The sequence below is a fragment of the Centruroides vittatus genome, unplaced genomic scaffold, assembly GCF_030686945.1.
Source record: "Centruroides vittatus isolate TY-2023 unplaced genomic scaffold, ASM3068694v2 contig_751, whole genome shotgun sequence".
In the NCBI taxonomy this organism is placed as follows: Eukaryota; Metazoa; Arthropoda; class Arachnida; order Scorpiones; family Buthidae; genus Centruroides; species Centruroides vittatus.
The window spans coordinates 867564-886800 of NW_027122488.1; the positions used below are offsets into that span (position 1 = coordinate 867564).

The 19237-nt window shown below is 26.8% G+C and overlaps 1 protein-coding gene across 3 annotated transcripts in view; it reads left to right on the plus strand.

Moving 5' to 3' along the window:
* The window catches only part of LOC136981313 (xaa-Pro aminopeptidase 1-like), an 84476-nt gene that overhangs the window by 45408 nt on the left and 19831 nt on the right, over positions 1-19237 (plus strand). For all 3 annotated transcript variants that reach the window (XM_067277612.1, XM_067277613.1, XM_067277614.1), the window contains exons 8-13: positions 1794-1889; positions 2994-3075; positions 8826-8976; positions 16213-16257; positions 16360-16446; positions 17638-17747. In XM_067277612.1, coding sequence (XP_067133713.1) covers positions 1794-1889; positions 2994-3075; positions 8826-8976; positions 16213-16257; positions 16360-16446; positions 17638-17747 — 571 coding nt within the window. The remainder of the gene's footprint in view (positions 1-1793; positions 1890-2993; positions 3076-8825; positions 8977-16212; positions 16258-16359; positions 16447-17637; positions 17748-19237) is intronic.

Consider the following 19237-nt stretch of genomic DNA (forward strand, 5'->3'; position numbering starts at 1 on the left):
AAAACTAATGAAAGAGTGAAATATTTTTTAAAATGAAATACTGTCAGCCAAGTGTTAAATTTTTTTTCTTTACTATTAAATATGCCAAAAATATTTAATATTAAGTAACTTTTATTCAGACTGTAATAAAAAAAATAATTTATCATCATACATTGCACTTAATACAATGAAATAATCAGTCATGATTTATTTATTAAATGTAATGTAAATATGGTTTTAATTTTGATTTTTTAGTCTCTAAATTTATTTTTATTTGTGCATTGACTTCAGGATTAGAAAGATTCTCTAATGTCAGATGTAAATATTGGATGTACTGTACAAGTAAAGTTGAAGTCTTTTTTTTTTTTTTTTTTTTTTTTTGTTAGAGTGAATTTTATGTAGAAAATAATATATTTAATATTTATTATAATATAAATAATTTCATAAGTTTAAAAAAATTGCTATTAATATAAAAATTAAATTAGATATAACACATCATATAAAAACATGAACTAAGATCTGGTAATAAAAACAAAAACAAATATGTAATTTTTAGATTTTCAAAAAATTAAAATTATAATATAATTTGTAAATAAATTTGTTACCTTTTTGAAAATTCTTTCAAAAAATATTTTTAGCTGAATAAATTGAAAGTAATTTTGTCATTAGATTAGATTTTAAGTGAATAAAGACAGCATATTTATAGTACCAAGTTGAATTTGATTATGTTTTTTCAGTAAAATAATTTAAAGTACTTAAAGGAAACAAAATTACAGTAAAATCTTGTTTTAATGGATCACAGAACAGTGGATTTCTTAGAACAATAGATTTTTTTTTATCCCCAGATCCTGCCAAATCAATGTAATTTTACTGCCTTTTAACGGATCGGATCTGTAACTCTGAATAACAGATTTTTTTTTTCTCACCACATCTATTGTAAACTTGGCATTTTTTCAATGTTTAATTACAAATTCCTAAAAACACTCAAATATTAAAGTTCAATGATGCACTTGTCACATCTGGGAGATGTGTTGTACAATTGAACAATTATATGAAGAGAGTCAATAGGTTGATATGATTGAGGGGAACCACCTGGTGAACATTCTGATGCTGGTGCAAGTGTGGTGCTGAAATTTAGCAAGGCCATAGTCTTTCAAAATCATGAAGACCTTTTTGACAAGTTTTGGCATAAAGGAACAGTCTGTACAGTATGTGACATTACTTATATTGAGTCTGTGTTATTTGCAATATGCAAAAAAGCAGCATCAAAACAAACCAAGATGGATGAGTTTTTTTAAACAAATCATGAAATCATGTAAGGTGCTAATGAGCATATATAATTTACCTCTTTTTGTGCTTACAGTATATACAGTTCTGTCACCTTTATCGTACACAAGTACGGCATAATGTAAGATCTTGCGACATGTGTTGCTACAGAATAGAGATCTCAAGATACTAAATAATTTCAAGTACAGGTATTTCTGATATGTAAGGGGTTTAAAAAATGGAAATTTTTTCAAATGACAGATATTTTTCTGGGAGTGTGGCAAATTTCTTGTTTGTGAACGGATCCACAGAATAACATGATTTTCAGCAGCTCGAGCAATCCGTTAAAACAAGATTCTATTGTATATATGCTTGACATTGTAATAGTAAAATGGTTTAATGTATTTTTGATAAATAGATTGTCAACAGTTTTCAAAGTATTGCAATGTTTTACAATCTTAATGACGAATATTAATATTATAAAATTTTAGTGCAATAATTCACATTTATGAAATTTTTTGAAATATTTTAAATATCTAAAAAATTAGGAAAATCGTGGGAATCAAAAGTATCGGAAGTGCGTGAGGAAATGACTCAAAAAGAAAGTTCAATTTTGGTAGTTACAGCATTGGATGAAATAGCATGTAAGTAATAGAATTTAATGATATTCTTGTTTTTCTTTTTTAAGTAAAAATTATTGAATCAGGTTTGTATTTATTATTTATTGATGATTACAAGCACTTCTATTTATTTCTCTTTGAAATATATCTTAGTATTTTCTCTGCTTAAAAATTATCAGAGTAACTTAAAAAATTTTCTTGATAACAGATTTTTATTCATTTTTGTTAAATAAAAAAATATTAAATTTTAAATGTTAAATTTATATTTGACTAAAGATATGATCATATTGACAAATAAAAAAGATGGGATGGGATGACTGGGATTTATGCCACAACAAGGTATAAATTTTAATATAAAAGAAAACCTTCTGATTTATGAGATTTCAATTTACAGAATGTTTTTGGGAATATGTATATGAGGTATGTTTATAAATTGGGGTTATACTATATTTATTACATTTGCTAAATTGTTTAATATAGTTTTTTACTTCTCAATCATATCTCTTATCTTCCATTTCATTTCAAATTCTTCATCTTTTTAAGTTGATTTTTAAATTTTTATGAAGAATATTATAGAGAAATTCTGTTTTAGAAATTTAGCATTTGAATTTACAAACTTTGTGATTGTTTATTTGTTATAATTAAAGTTTATAATTAATTAGTTTTAAAGGTTTGAAGAGTGCTTATAATAATCTTTAGTGTCCGTAAACTATTTTACTTGCTAATGATTTTCTTTTATTAAATTTTGTTTCTTTGTCATTTTATATTAATGTACATTTAATACTGGTGTTATTAAATCTGAATTTGATTAAATCTGAATTTGAATTGATATATAAATCTAAATATGGTAAATTAATCAATTTATTTCATTTAAACTTTTTCCTGCCTTTATTTTAATCTGAAGTGTTACATTTAGGAATATTTTTTCTTAAAATTTGATTGATCTATATCATTTTGTAAATTTAAATTATAGATTTAACTAAATTTTTTATAATTTAAATGTTTCATGTTTATTTGTTTCATACTTACATAGTTTTTTTTAATTTAAAAATATAGTAATAATATATCTATTAATTTTTAAAGTATGATTATAAATAATTATTTTTCATATATTTTAATTGATTTCAGGGCTTCTCAATTTGCGAGGATCAGATATTGATTATAATCCAGTTTTCTTTTCTTATGTTTTATTAACAATGGATTCTATATAGTGAGTTCATTACATTCCTTATAGTTCTACATATTAAATTAAATATATTTATTTAATTCAATAAGTATGCACTTTTAAAATTAAAACATAATAAATTTAATTTTTATTTTGAACTTGTATAGTTATTTTTCAAATTATCTAATATAATTTAGAAAATGTTGTAATGTTTGAAATAAAATATTTAAATACTTTAAAAATAACTAAAATAAAATTTTATATTTCATTTAACTTGAGTTTGATTTCATTATTAACCCCAAATTTATTAATTACCAATTATTATTCTCTTTTAATCATTTAAAAGAATCCTACAAATTATCTTATTAATTTAATTTGTTAACTTTATTGAAATATATATATATGAATTTCACAAGGAGTTTGATTAATTAAAAATATTAAATAAATGTTTAATTGTACATAATTTGTATAATAGGATAAAAATATTGTAAAACTGAAATCTGTTTTTAACTTTATAACTTTCTACACATATGTTAATTTGATCACAAATTTCTCAAACTATACATACTAAAAACTATTACTTACATCATAACATGCATACAAAATTGAAGAAAATACTTTTATTCAAAAAAATAAACTTTAAATGTATCTTATTATATAATACTAATATTCATTATTAATATTTTAATTATGTTTTGTTAATTGAAAACAAAATTGTTAAAACTTTTTTAAATAAATCATTTATTAGTAACAAGGTAAGAATTCTGTTACAAGGGTGAACATACATAGTACATGTATTATTTTACATTATTTTGATGTATATATAATTTATTATCAAAGACAATATGAAGTTATCTAATATTAATTTACATGACAAAACGTTTTAACAAATAAATTAACTTTAGTTCTTGTTATTTTGTTCTTTAACAACAGAAATTACATAAAGTATATATTTGATATCTAGAGAAATCATTTAATTTCACTCAAATGTCTTAAGTTATATTAAACTGAAATACTTCAAGAATTTTGTAGTTCTTCCATTCCGTAGAGCATTTTTACATTTTTCATGAGATATATAACTGAAAATTCTTTTGTGTTTTATTAATAACAATGGACTGTAGAAAAAGCACTATAAATATTCTCTATATTTATTCCAATGTTCATTAGCATATATTTAACTCTTGAGAATATTTTTTTAAATATTTAACCATGGATGATAAACAGATTGAAGTAAAGAATTTTGATTCTTTAGAGTAGATTGTGAATATGAAGCTTACATCAATAAAGTTTATCCATGTTTCCAATCATCCTCTGAATTATCAATTAGTTTATATGAAATTCGAATTTTTTCATTAAATGTATTTCTACATTGGGTATAGATGTGTCTTAAGTTACCCAGCTCTATAGAATAACATCTAAAACTGAAAAATCATTCTTTGTCTTTTAGAGGAAAACTGGTTTGATGAGCAGGACTGATTCATAGACTAGAAAGTATTAATATGTTAATTTTTGCTGTAATGCAATTGTTGGAGCAAGGAAAACCAGGTCACCTGCATAATAAGTTTTATTGAAAATTTGAAATCTCTCTCTCTCTCTTCCAAAAACAACATTCAATATCCAACATATAAAAATTAAATAAATAACAAAAAAGAGGATACCCTTGAAGAATACAGCAAAATAGATTAAATTTAGGAAATGTTTGATCACCATGAACTGTAGTAACTTTATGTTTAGAAAATGGATTTAAAACTGAAGCTGAGAATTTTCATCCAGAACCTTTCTGGTTAAGTTAATAATGTTTGTTTGAATATGAAGTAAATCAAATATTTTTTATCTTTGCTATATTAAAAATGTTAAAAAATTTTGAAAATTTACTATTATTGTCGTTACTCCTAGACAAAAAATTAGAATATTCGCCTAGCTGAATGTTTAGTGTACATTTTCTCATGAACAACACAGAGTATGAAAATTATTTTTGACACTACAGAAACTATGTCTATGTATATTTATTATACCCATTAATCAGACAAATTAACTCAAATGTTTTTTTTTTGTTACAAATAAAAATGAAATGACAAAAAATTAGAATATTAGCAAAAATAGCCAGACAAGCAGCCATAAAAAACTAAATTGTAATGGAAATCTGCATATTGCTGAGCAGCTCAATATAACAGTACTTGGGGCATAAGCGCAACATCAGTGACAGAACTACAGATACTATCATTGCCTTGCACAAAACAGGAAGAACACAAAAAGAAATTGTGAATTATGTAAAGTGCTAGCTGTCTCTAGAGTACTGGAATAACAAAACCGTATTCAAGATTTAACTAACATATGCCAGAAATGTGGGCATAAGTGAGCAGCGGCTGCAAATGATGAGAGAAACTTGAGAAGGATTGTCATGAAAAGGACTTTAACAATGTTAAACATTTGCATGCACAATGGAGATTAACTGGAGTGAATGTTAGTAGCCAAACTACATGCTGAAGGTTGCATGACTTGTACTTCAACTTCTGTGTTCCCAAGACAAAGCCATCTCTAATGAAAAAGCAATGACAAGTTCATGTCAGATGGTGCAGAGAGAGGCTCATGTAGGGACAAGACAACTGAAATAATGTTCTCTTCAGTGATGAATCCCTGTTTTGTCTCTTTTGTGGTGACCAAGACCCACATGTATTGAGAAAAACCAAAGAGACCTTTGAAAAGGACTATATGAAGAGATCCATGAAGTTTGCATCGTTCGTCATAATCTGGGGATGCATGAGTGCTAATGGCGTAGGACAACTGTGCATTCCTCGGGAAAGTGTCAATGCACAGACATATCAAGACATTTTTAAGAGACATTTATGATATCATCGACAGAGGATTTAGTTAAGGAAACATTTCTATTTTAACAAGACAGGGGCATCCTCTCATACTGCAAAGTCAATGATACATTGGTTACAAGAACAACAGATTGTAATCCTGCCTTGGCAAGCAATTCCCCAGACTTAAACCCATTTAAAATTTGTGGGGAGTCATGAAATGACGACTTAATAAACAATGCCCAAACTTTTAAAGAGGAATTAGTGACGTGATTCGACACATTTGGAACTGCATCACCAGAAACAAATGTGAAGCATTAATCCACACTATGCCCAACAGATTGCGAGCAGTTATTATGGCAAACAGCGACGTCACAAAATATTAAGTTTATTTTGTTGTATTTCCTATATTTAACTCACATTTAGCTATATTCTAATTTTTTGTCATGGTCAAACTGTTGTTCTATCATTTTGTCATTTCATTTTTATTTGTAACAAAAAAAATGTTAGTTAATTTGTCTGATTAATGACTATAATAAATATACATAGACATTGTTTATGTAACGTCGAAAATAATCTTTGTACTGTTTTTCATGAGAAAATGTATGCTAAACTTCCAGTTATGTGAATATTCTAATTTTTTGTCTAGGAGTTGTATAAGCTATTTTGAATGTTTGAATTTATTTGAAAGAATAAATTTTAATAAAATTTTACTAAATTAATTGATTATACAGTCAGACTTCAACTTACAACTTTCTGTACTTACAATGGCCAAAAACTAATATATTAAAATATTCTGTTTAATAAATATCATTTAGGAAGGTAGTTCTGATTAAACATTATTAACTTAACCAGAAAGGTTCTGGAGGAAAATTTTTGGAAATGTTGTTTTAATGGACATATTGTAACCCCTGGCAGAGGTGCTGGCTGTCTGTTATCTTGAAGGGGTATGGTGTATACTCCCAGAAGTACTTTGTTAGAAATTTACAAGGTCAGCAGAAACAACATGACCATTAACTATAAGTGCAATATCCCCCATCTTGGAGGGCATTATTTAAAATTTAATATTACTTTTTACATCTCAACGTAACTACATGACCACCAACTGCCAATCAGATGTCATTCTTTTTATATATTAAATTATAACATTCCATCTTTTGTTCCATTCCAAATCTGTTCTTTTAACTTGAAGGTGGTTGCTCAAGGCAATTAAAAATGTTTGTTTTTCTTCAACGTTTTGTTCTACAAGTTGGAATTTTGGTTTAATAAGTGATATTTATAATTTACTTCTGGTATACAGTGTGTTTATTAATTATGTTTAAGTTCAAAACAATCGGTTGCAGTTGCTAATGACACAATACAACAATTAAATGTTAAGTATAATACCATAATGGGCAATAAACACTTTCTGTAAAATAATAACTCAGAAATTTATTCATGTTTAACTGTAATTTGCCTTTAATGTCTGAAGAATGAAAATGAAACTAGTCAGGATTAATCTTACTTTAAATTGAAATTGGAATGATAAAGTGAATTTAAAAAATTAAATCATTTTTCATGAAGATTATAATACTATTTCAATGTGATGTTTGGTTTTTTTGACTAATTACCATATTGAAAATAAAGCCTAAATTATATTAATAATCAAATGATAAAGTCAGATTAATTATTGGGCTATAACAACTTATTAGATATCTGTGTATTTAATTAACCAAGTTATAGTTCAATAAATAATCTGACTTTAGTCATTTGTTAATGATCAAATGATATCTGCAGGTTTTTTTGTGAATATTTGTGTAAATAGCTCAATTAATGTGGCTGTTCAGAGTAAAAATGAGTCATCATCTAATTAAAATATACAGTATACATATGAGCAGTAATATATAGATTAATGCAGTCTTGAGAATTGTATTCAATTATCAATGTTATTTTTTATGGTTGACTTACATGTCTAAGAACAGAATTCCAAATTATATCTAGAATCAAAGACAAAGTTCTATAAAATAAATGAAAACATGTATGTGTATATATATATATATATATATTATATACACATTTATTAGAGATACATATAATATATACATATTTACATATATATAATCTAGAATCAAAGACAAAGTTCTATAAAATAAATGAAAACATGTATGGAGAAGCTGTTGCTCCAAAGGTACATGATATACATTAAGGCAAAAATGCAAGTTGTTTTTATTCTAGCAAGTTGCTGTGGGTTATATGCCATTGCAGGTTATACACATAAAAATAATATATTAAAACTTGATATTATGTTTTAAATTAAAAATATTTAAATTCATGATTGAAATCATGAATTTAAAGATTTGTATTGCAATTTATTATAAAATTTTACAAAAAGTTTGCTTGTGTATTAAAATACAATAGCCCCTCATTACATCACCACAGGTGGGAAGACAAATCAAATGAGGAAATATATCAGATGGCATGATATAATCAATGTCTCTATCCATTATTGACTAAAGCAGTTTTATAATTGCTTTTTATTTTTTTATTTTTTTTGTTTTCTAATGTATTTGAATAAACAATATAATGAGGGGCTACTGTAATATTACATATTTGTCTCAGAGTTATCTATAAAATGTCTAGCATATGGCTAAATAAATTGAAAAGTATCCAAAATATTTAAATTTATTTTCATTTTTTTATAACTAAGATAAAAATTGCACCTTAAATAGAATTTGATTCTAACTACAATTAGATTTATTTGTATATTAAAAATTTTTAAAGTGATTAATTTTTCTATATGTTACTTTAAGAGATGTATGATCTACATGGTATTTTCTCTAAATTAGTCTATGTATTGTTTTCATACATAGGAAATATTTATTCTTCACATGATTATTTTTATGTTAAGAAATTTTCAACACAAATTATATTCTTGCATTTAAATTAAAAAAAAAAATTTAATTTTATACATAATAAGGAAAATTCATTGACATGCCATTCATTTTATTTTAGTTTATTTATTGATTCTGAAAAATGCACGTCAGATGTACATCGACATTTACAAAGCACGTCGGGAAATCGTGTAAAAATTACCATGCAACCGTATAATGCTATTAGAGATACTTTATCAACTTTATTGAGTCAACAGACTGGAAAAGTTTGGGTAAATAGCATATTTTATATTTAATAATAATTTATATATATTAAATAAATGTGTTTTATTTTTGATTTTACAGTTTTTTAAAACCTTCTTACCTTAATACTTTTTAATACATTCCAAACTAAAATTCTTACATATGAAACAGAATAGTTCTTTGTCAGATTACAGATTCAAATCTTCATGTATAAATGTTTGTGGTTGTTAAATTACAATGTAAATTGTTACATGAGGAGGAATATTGTAGCCATGACAATATGTGGTATAGCTCTTGATTATGAATTTAATTATGTTTACAGTCCTTTCCAAAAAATTGCTCAATTTTTTGTATATGCTCCAAACATTAATTGATAACAATACCAGAGTACAGGATTGAATACTGTAGTGATATGAAATAGTCATTGCTTTTAATGTAGTAGGAGTAAGGAATAGAGAATTAGAGAGGTTCATTACAATTGAATTGATACAACTAATTGTTTCAGAGCTACAACTATGAAACATATGAATTTAGATATTGTTATGTAAAAAACATATATTGTAAGGTATTTAAATAATTTGTTATAGTTCTTAAGAATCAGATATAAATGATGATGATGATAAAATTTGTTAATTTAATTAAAAATTGAAGTATTAGCAAAATTGTAGTGCTAAAATCATTAGCTTTATTAAATATAATTGTAAAGAACAAAATAACCTTAAAATAAGTTTGTTAAAATAATATAATACAGTAATAGTAAAGAAAAGTAAATAAAAGTTGTGTATTAAATAAAATATTTTTATTGAAATTTATAGAATGTGAACAGATTCGTAGCTTAGCTACAATATCTGCATTTAATCTATTAAAATTTTTTAAAAGATGTGATCAGAGAATTTTAAAATTATTTTTAAATTCTCTGTTTCTCTTTGAAACTAGAATATAAATAGGAGAATGTTGATAAGATATTATTTTAAAAAATGTTGATTAGTGGTTGGTTTCTGTTTTTTGGCATGAGCCATATGGGCTATACTGTGCCATGTTACATGGTAAAACTATATAAATACATAGAATTATTTACAATATTAATAAGGAAAACAATAACAAACACATTGAGCTGTACAAATACATTAAACATTGACAACAATAGTTTAAATAGCAAGGCATTTAAAAGTAACATATAAAATAAATAATCATATCAATAATGAAATGATACCAGTAAAATACAGCAAATAATATACTGTAATAACTAAAAACAAATGTTTTTGCCTATTTTTAAATCAAAAAAATATAATGGAAACCCAAACATTTTCAGCCACTTTAATGCTGGCTCTCCATTTAGCGCGATTGCATTGCCATCACATGATAATTTATAGAGTGATGCAATTGCTGCCCTGTGTGCCTACACACTTTATGTGAAATGGAAGGCAATTTCCAATGAAGTATGGAAATTTTTTAAAATGGCAACAAAACTTTCAACTTAAATTGAAAAACATAACACTTTATTTTAATTTTTTAAAATCTAATATTTGCTATTTTTTGCATCTTTTCAAAATTTCCACACCACACTGTATGTAGTGCTAAGGATGATGGGTAAAAATATGATGTTGCATATGCTTGGAATTATGGATGCTGCATGTTGATTGGGTGCAACAGAATCACCAGGCAAAAATATACATTGTCCCAATACTCTGTTGACAAATTACTTGAAAGCGATTCTAACTGAAAGGCGATTTTCCTGCACATGAGCAATGACAAAAGCATTTGAATCGCCTCAAAATCGCTCTAAGTGGAGAGCCAGCATAAAGGGCCTTCATAAGGGAGAGAGTCATTTTTTACATTCAACAAGTATTGAAAAAGAAAACATTCCCATTTGTGCCTTCATTAAATTTTGTGCGCTACAGTAAGTATGGGTGGTAAGAAGTGTTTTTAATCAGCTGCTCCAGCTTTTGAGTGTATTCAGATTTTTAAATCATCATCATAATCAGGTTAAAGTTACTGGTATCGTTTGTTATTTATATTTGATTAAATCCAGTTTTTAAGTATTGCATAGTTATCAATAATCATATCTGTTTAAATATATTAATGACTTTTAGAAAGCCCAATAACACTTCAAGATTTGACTTCTGGCCCAAAATTTCCAGCAAACTTGTATTTTTGAAATGACATCTACAAATCTTCTCAAATTTGGGGCATTCATACAGTATGTTTCATACTTAAGGTACAGTACAGTTGGGTCCAGTTATACAAAAAGCTACCAACTCTCAAATGTACAAAAAGATAGTTGAAGTCATATACAAATTCAGTATTTTCACAGAAACATTTACAGAAACAACCAAACCACACAGCTAATCTATTCAAATAATTAATATTAATTTTAAAAAAAAGTTACTCGAGGTAGGATGTCTACTGAAAAAGTAGTAGATATATTTAATTGCCCAATATAATTATGGCCAAGTGGCAAGCCTACAGCTAAGGCAAACCTTGATGATTTACAAGAAATGATGCATCTTATTCCAGCATACTGTTTGACATTTTATAAGAGCTTAAAAGGCAACAGTAGGATTAATGAAGATGTAGGTGGCTTTAATGTAAGGCATCTTAATTTTTATATTGATAAAAATGATGATTAATGTATGTGATGTTTTTATTTATTCTATGTCTTTTCTGAAACCAAAAAAACAAATTGTTTAAGTATGCTAATAATGTCAGTTCAGTACTTTTTGATTGATTTCTCAAAATGCAGGATCCTACCAATCCCCAAAATTTATACAATTTCTTTATAAAAAAAATTAGTATCACTTCATATTGAAAACATTATTTGAAATTACTGTATAGAAAAAAAAATGAGAAACTTTTCACAGATAAGTAGAGCTGTATTTTTTGAAAATGAAAAACTTTAATCACAATTTACTCAATTTAAATACATTGAGGGTTGGTAGCTGTTTGCATATTGCAGCACTAGCATACTGGCTGATCTTACAAGGAGACCCTACGGCTTTGGGGAAACGGATTTTGATGATCTTCAGTGTGGAGGTAGTACACCGTGTGAATGAACTACCTGTAAAATACTAAAGTGCAATACTCAAATGTAATCGAGAAAAATGAACTTAAAGTTTTCTTTAGCACTTTATACATAAGTTACGCGTACTTTCGCTTGAGCGTGCTGTGGCGTGAGTGGTAACGCTCCTGACTCGTACGCTTGCGTACTCGGGTTCAATTCTCTTGTTCTGTATACTTTTCTTTTATTCATAAATACTTAAATAATAATGAATGAGTAAATAACATTTATATTATTTATTTATTTTAATTTAATTTTTACTGTTCCAAGTCTAATATTTTTACTTTGAAAACCCACCTTTTTCAAGTTGAGAGAGAACTACTTATGCCGGGTTTGAACATGGGTGTAGAGTCTTTTTCACTCACTCTTTAAATTAAAATAAATAAATAATAAAAAATAAATGAATGAGTAAATAAATAAATACATTATAAGTATTTATGAATTAAAAAAAAAGCATACATAACCAGAGAATTGAACCCGAGTACGGAAACGTACGAGTCAGGAGCGTTACCACTCACGCCACAGCACGCTCAAGCGAAAGTACGCATAACTTATATATAAAGTGCTAAAGAAAACTTTAAGTTCATTTTTCTTGATTACATTTGAGTATTGCACTTTAGTATTTTACAGGTAGTTCATTCACACGGTGTACTACCTCCACACCGAAGATCATCAAAATCCGTTTCCCCAAAGCCGTAGGGTCTCCTTGTTAGCTTTTCAAAAGATATTGTTGAGTCAGGTGAAAGGAATTACTTCAGATCTCCTGTTGTAAAGCTCATTAGGTGTCCAATTTTTTATCAAAGGCTTGATCTTGATTAAAGACTGACTGTGGATTTGCTCGTTTCACATGTTCTGCCATATCTCTGTTAGTTTTTTTTTAATCATTGTCTTGAAATTACCACCTTCAACAGGCATTGATTGTGTTAAAGACTTTGCAGAAGTGTCAGCTTGTTTTTTCCTCTTATACCTATATGGCTTGTATCAAACAGAATTTTAGAGAAAAATTCATCTTAATTTATGTTATCTTTAAAAAAAATGTTAAAATTAAAAGATTAAACATTCTAGGTATCTCTTGATTAACAAGAATAATTAATCCCTTGTTGCTACTGCATACATCAAAGTTGCATTAATCAAATACAGTTGTGAGTCGGTACTGAACCGAACAATTATGACCCACTAGAACAAATTTTTGTTAATAACAAATACTTTTATTTTAATTTTGTCATTCATAAGAAAAGTTCTCTATGATAAAAATTGTAACTAATTTAAAAATAAAATGAAAGCTTAGAGCTGCCTACTTTCATCAGACAAAATTATATTCAATCCAGTTTTTATTCCTCCCCACTTAATGCATGCGGAACACAATCATCATGTCAGTGTCACACTAAGAGTTGTTGCAAGTTCATGAGATGTTGTTAATCAATTTTTAACAATTTCTTGTTAACAGCTTTTAGGTACCCTGTATGTTTTGTATCCTTTAGTTTAAAATTTTCCAAACAAAATTTTCAAAATCACATTTGACACATCTAATGTTTAGGAACATTTTTCCTGTATACTAAAAGTATTTTTATTGTTTGTGTAGCATTATATCCTTTACAAAACTTAAAAAGCATACATAATATGCCCGACATGCATTTTATCTGCAGACATTTTGATTTGATTTTACACAAACAAAATGTGAAGTAAAATTTTAAAATACGAGGGTAGGCTGAAAAGTAATGCACACATGCTTGTAGAACACGAACAAAAACAAGTAGCAAGATCGGGGAAAAAGTACATTAAAGTACAATTCTTAAGCTTCAAAATCATATATTTATTTTTCAACATAGTCACCGTTAAGGCTAACACATTTCTCCCAACGTGTAACAAGTTTTTTTCATTCCGTCACTGAAAAATTTTTTTGACTTGACAGTTGCCTTTACCTCATCATCTGAGGTGTAATGATTACCTCTTGAGTAGAAGAAAAAAATAAAAATTACAAGGTGCAAGATTGGGGAATAAGGAGGGCGTGGAATCAGTTCAAACTTCAGGTTTCGCAGAGCCTCTCCAGTTGCATGCGAGATGTGTGGACGAGCATTGTCATGTTGCAAGATTATTGGTACCAGGTGATTATTTGTTGTGTTAGAGGCAGCCTGGTGCCAATAATCTTGCAACATGACAACACTCGTCCACACATCTCGCATGCAACTGGAGAGGCTCTGCGAAACCTGAAGTTTGAACTGATTCCACGCCCTCCTTATTCCCCAATCTTGCACCTTGTAATTTTTATTTTTTTCTTCTACTCAAGAGAGACCTCAAGGGTAATCATTACACCTCAGACGATGAGGTGAAGGTAGCTGTCAAGTCCTGGATTCGAGAAAAGTCAGAAGAATTTTTCAGTGACGGAATGAAAAAGCTTGTTACACGTTGGGAGAAATGTGTTAGCCTTAACCGTGACTATGTTGAAAAATAAATATATGATTTTTAAGCTTAAGAATTGTACTTTAATGTACTTTTTGCCTGATCTTGCTATTTGTTTTTGTTCATGTTCTACAAGCATGTGTGCATTACTTTTCAGCTTACCCTTGTAAGTTTCTAAACAAAGAATATATCACATTAGCAGTAATGTGTTAAATTTTGTAACATTTGTAATTAAACTGCATATCTATATCAGAAATCACCCTCAACATGAAAATAGCAAATTCATGAACACTTTATTTGCTGAGAAAAACATATCTATGTTAAGTAATAACAGCTGTTTAAAGCCATGTTAATTAAAATTTTTGCTGCACATTAAAAAGGATTATCTCAATTAATTTTGTATGTTAATCAAATCCTGCATTAAGCAAAATCATGTTAAGCAAGGGGTACCTGTATTTAATCATATTAATATATTGAAATAATATTTTATAATCAAAATAATAATTAGATAAAGTCAAGTTATAGAAAGTAAATGTCATTACCATAGTTGAATTTAAATTTTTGTGATATCAAACAATTCTCAACAAAACTAATATTTAAAAAAGAATTTTTATTGTTCTCTTTTAATTGTTGGTGTTATTCGTCAAAATTAAATGAAGATTACATATTGATTTTCATTGAAAAATCTCTTTCTATATTGTTGGAAAATTTTATCAGTTTAAAAGCCAATGGAAAAGTGTTGTAAGTTACAAAAACTTTTGTAATAAATTAGAAAATATATATTTAATGTTAATACAAAATTAGATAGATAATAATTGCCCTTATATACAAGAAATTTCACTAACCTACTTTTTTCTTTTAATACAGCAATAAGATGTTAAAATTTATCTCCCATGTACTTAAAAATCAGACTTTTGTTACTTGTACTGTTATTTTACTAAACCACCCCAATTATTCTAGTTTATTATTTTGGATTGCTTATTGGCTCAAATTATTGATTGCAAAATTCTATTCTGATTTCATGAATTCAACTGTGCATAATCACTATAATTTTGATAAAATCTTATCACATGAAATTCTATGTTTAAATTATTAATATTTACAGGAAAATATTAATGAGATGTAGAACTTAATATTTCCCATAAGTCTATAGGTTTATAAATTCTTAGCCCATTTAATATAGTCATCTATCCTTGTTGTCACAAAACAATATTACAATAACACCTGACATAATATTTTTTTAACAATATTTTCTTGATATTCTCTATGCATCTAACTAATGAACATTGTGAGAAAAGTGAAACAAGTTCTATTAACAGGAATAAGTTTTAGAATAGATAATGCATTATTATTAGTTTTCATATACCCTGTACATTTTAATTTCTGAGCATCATTTTGGAATAAGATAAGCAAAAATCATAGTTTATTTATATTTCAATTATGAAAGTTGATTAAAATTCAAAAAAAGAGATGAATAATTATATCATATTATTTCTTTTTATTTGTTAATCCTAAATTAATTTCATATGTAAAGTCATACACTACTTTATAATAAATTTTTAAAAAAATATAATATAGTATTCAAATTTGTATTACATATAATGTAAAAATGATATTTACCATTGCAAGAACATCATTAAAAATGTGAAATTTAACATTGTTATAAACAGTTTAATGTAAAAAATACTTTACAACTTACTCAACTTTATAATCACTAATTTTTCTGATTTTATATTTTTATTTGTTATTTGTAAAATTAATGTTAACAGTAAATATTTATAAGTTATTAATTTAGACTTTATTTTAGATTAGCAACACATCTAGTTATTCTCTAGTCAGTTTAGTACCAGAGGTAAGTCTTTATAAAAAATAAATTAAAGGAATTAAATTATTTCTTCTATTAAAAATGAATTATTTTATAAAATAAATTATAGTAATTTAATTTTTATTACAGAATCAGAGAATTGATTCACCCAATCCAATTTTATTGAAAAAGGCCATAAAAAATGATACTGAAATTAAATGCATGAATAAAGCTCAGGTAAATAGTAATTTTTAAGAATAATAAGGTAGAAACAATGCATAAGAAATTGGAAATAAGATTTAATTCAAACTTAAATGTTACTTCTGATTTATGTAACTATTTTGTTTTTTGCATTAATATAAAGTTAATACGGAAATTGTACAGAGTGTCACACTTAAAATCAGTTTGACTGAAATGACGAAACATTAGTGATGTTAATTTTGTAGCGAACATTTAAAGGGAAAGTATACAAGACCAATCCCAGAACTACATGCCAACTGAATAAAAGCATTTGCAGAAGCATTGAATCTATCAACATCAGTATTTTACAGTAGTCTGAACATGATTACATATACACAAAGGCACATAGATGCACAAAGATGCAACTTGTACAAAATCTTACAGAAGATGCTAAATTTAAATAATATTAAAGTTTTTAATGATTGTCCTTTTCCAAGTGCTCCAAACTAAAATTTGCTCAGGGTGATCTGGGAGGATAATCTAAAAAGTGCAATCAAAGTGAAGAAAAATTAAGTGTCCCTTACCCCTCATTACTGCCAAATGAGTGTCCCCTTTACATCCACCAGACAAATGTTCTAGAATGTTTCTGATGAATCTAGAAGGAAATTTTGAAAATAAACTCAATATTAAAACTATGACCTTTTTTCTTGAACAATCCACAGTCACACAGTGTAAGTAATTGATTGATAATGAGTTATTCATTAATAAAATGTAATTTTCGATTTGTTGTTTAAGAATTTTTTTATATTACTAGTTTAAATTTCATTCCTAAAGCTTCTGAGGGATCTAACACCCATATCACCCCTATAAGTAGCCCCCACACTTTGCCTAAATTCATTTATATCATTTCCAGCAAGTGACAAATTTTATGTGCGACACTCTGTATAATAGGTTTGAGATTTGCAATTCTCATGCTTTTTAGAATTACTTTTACTATACATAATAATTATTTGGTTTTTTTAAATGTAAATGGAATTGTAATGTCTTAAAATCATTAATGTTTACAGTTTTTAATATTTTATTATTAAATAAATTTTAAGAAGTTTAAAATTTTTCTATTTAAGTCAAAATTAAATATAAAGTTTTCAAAAAGAAAATGAACAAAAAGTTATCATGAGTAGTTTTAATTCAATACTTCAATTTTATTGTAAATTAATATTATTTTTAATCATAGATTAATATCTGTAGGTTAAAGATGCAGTTGCTGTTTGTGAATTTTTTGCTTGGTTAGAAAAGGAAATAGCTATGAATGAAGTGACAGAATTATCAGCGGCAGCAAAATTGGAAGAATTTAGGAAGTAAATTATATTAAACAACTAAAAATAGTTAAACAAAAATTATATAAGTTTATTTTTAACATTACAATAAGTTAATGAAATTTCATTGTCATAAACATAAGGTCTCTTTGGTATAACTTTTAGTAATCAGTAATAAATAACTTCCTAAGTATATATATATTTACAGCAGACATACAGTTTGAGTACTTAGTCCAGAGATTCAATACAATTCAATACAGTGTGACACTAGTTTTTGGATTCCTTTGTCATAGACTTCCACCTCCAGTTTCTTCAGCCAGTTAGTGACAGCTTTCACTTCTCATCTGTTTCAAATCAACCCAAAAATTCTTTCAGCTTGGGAAAGGGGGTGAAAGTCACTGCGGGCTTAGTTGAGACTGTATGGTGGGTGGTCAAAAACGTCATGGCCAAATTTAGAAGAACAGCTTGAGTGGCTGCAGTGGAGTGTGGTCACACATTATCTTCCTTGATTAATACATCATTTTCTCACACTTGCTTCATTCATAATGTGATTGCCATACACTTTCATGATTTGTTTATGAATTTCTATAGAACAGACTTTCTTCGTGTTTAGAAAATGAGTAATGCTTCACATTTGGTAGGATTTTTGATTTTTGTACTCATTTTAATCCTTGATAAAATGGTAACAATGGTATCAAAACTCTATACATGCTAAGCTAACACATCAGAGAACAAATTGACCTTGAATCAATGGCGGTAATTTACCTGCAGAGAGTGCTATGTGCAAACATTCTTAACTTTCTGGATGCCCCTGTAAATTTATCATTTAATCATCATAGCATAAAAGGTCAGTCTGTTTTTCTGATCAGTGATATCAATCTGTCCAAAATTATATAATAAACATTTATTATAAGACAAAAGTAATAATTATTGAACTGATTTGTTTATTATCTTCACATTACACAAATTTTAAATACAGTAAACTTAAATGCTTTTTATGTCTACCATTAAAATACTGGTAACAGAGACTAAGATCTATCAATGCTTATACCATCTAATCATGTAAATATTTGTTTGTAGTGAAAAAAAATTATAATCACTTTTGCTGACAGTTTAATTAATCACGTAATATAGGAGTACAATATAATTTATTATATTTGAATGTTTGAATATAAATATTCATGCAAGAAAAATAAAGCATTTGTTTATTGATATGATTATTATTACTCTAACATTTTAGTGATGTGAATAAAAATGTTATACATTACTATCAGTCACTATCCTTAGATAAATAATAAATTTATTTGAATATTAAAAAAAATAAAAATGTCTTTAAAATAGAAAAGTTATGTAAATATGAGTTATTATTATTATCCTTTCCTTATCCTTATTATCCTAATTAATTTTGTAACATTTAATATTTAAAATTATTAAATTTATGGCTGTTTTAGAAGCAAAAAAACACAAATTTATTTTTTACTTTAAGTAAGTACTTGTCAATGCGTAATGCCTATATTAGCATATATAGTCAA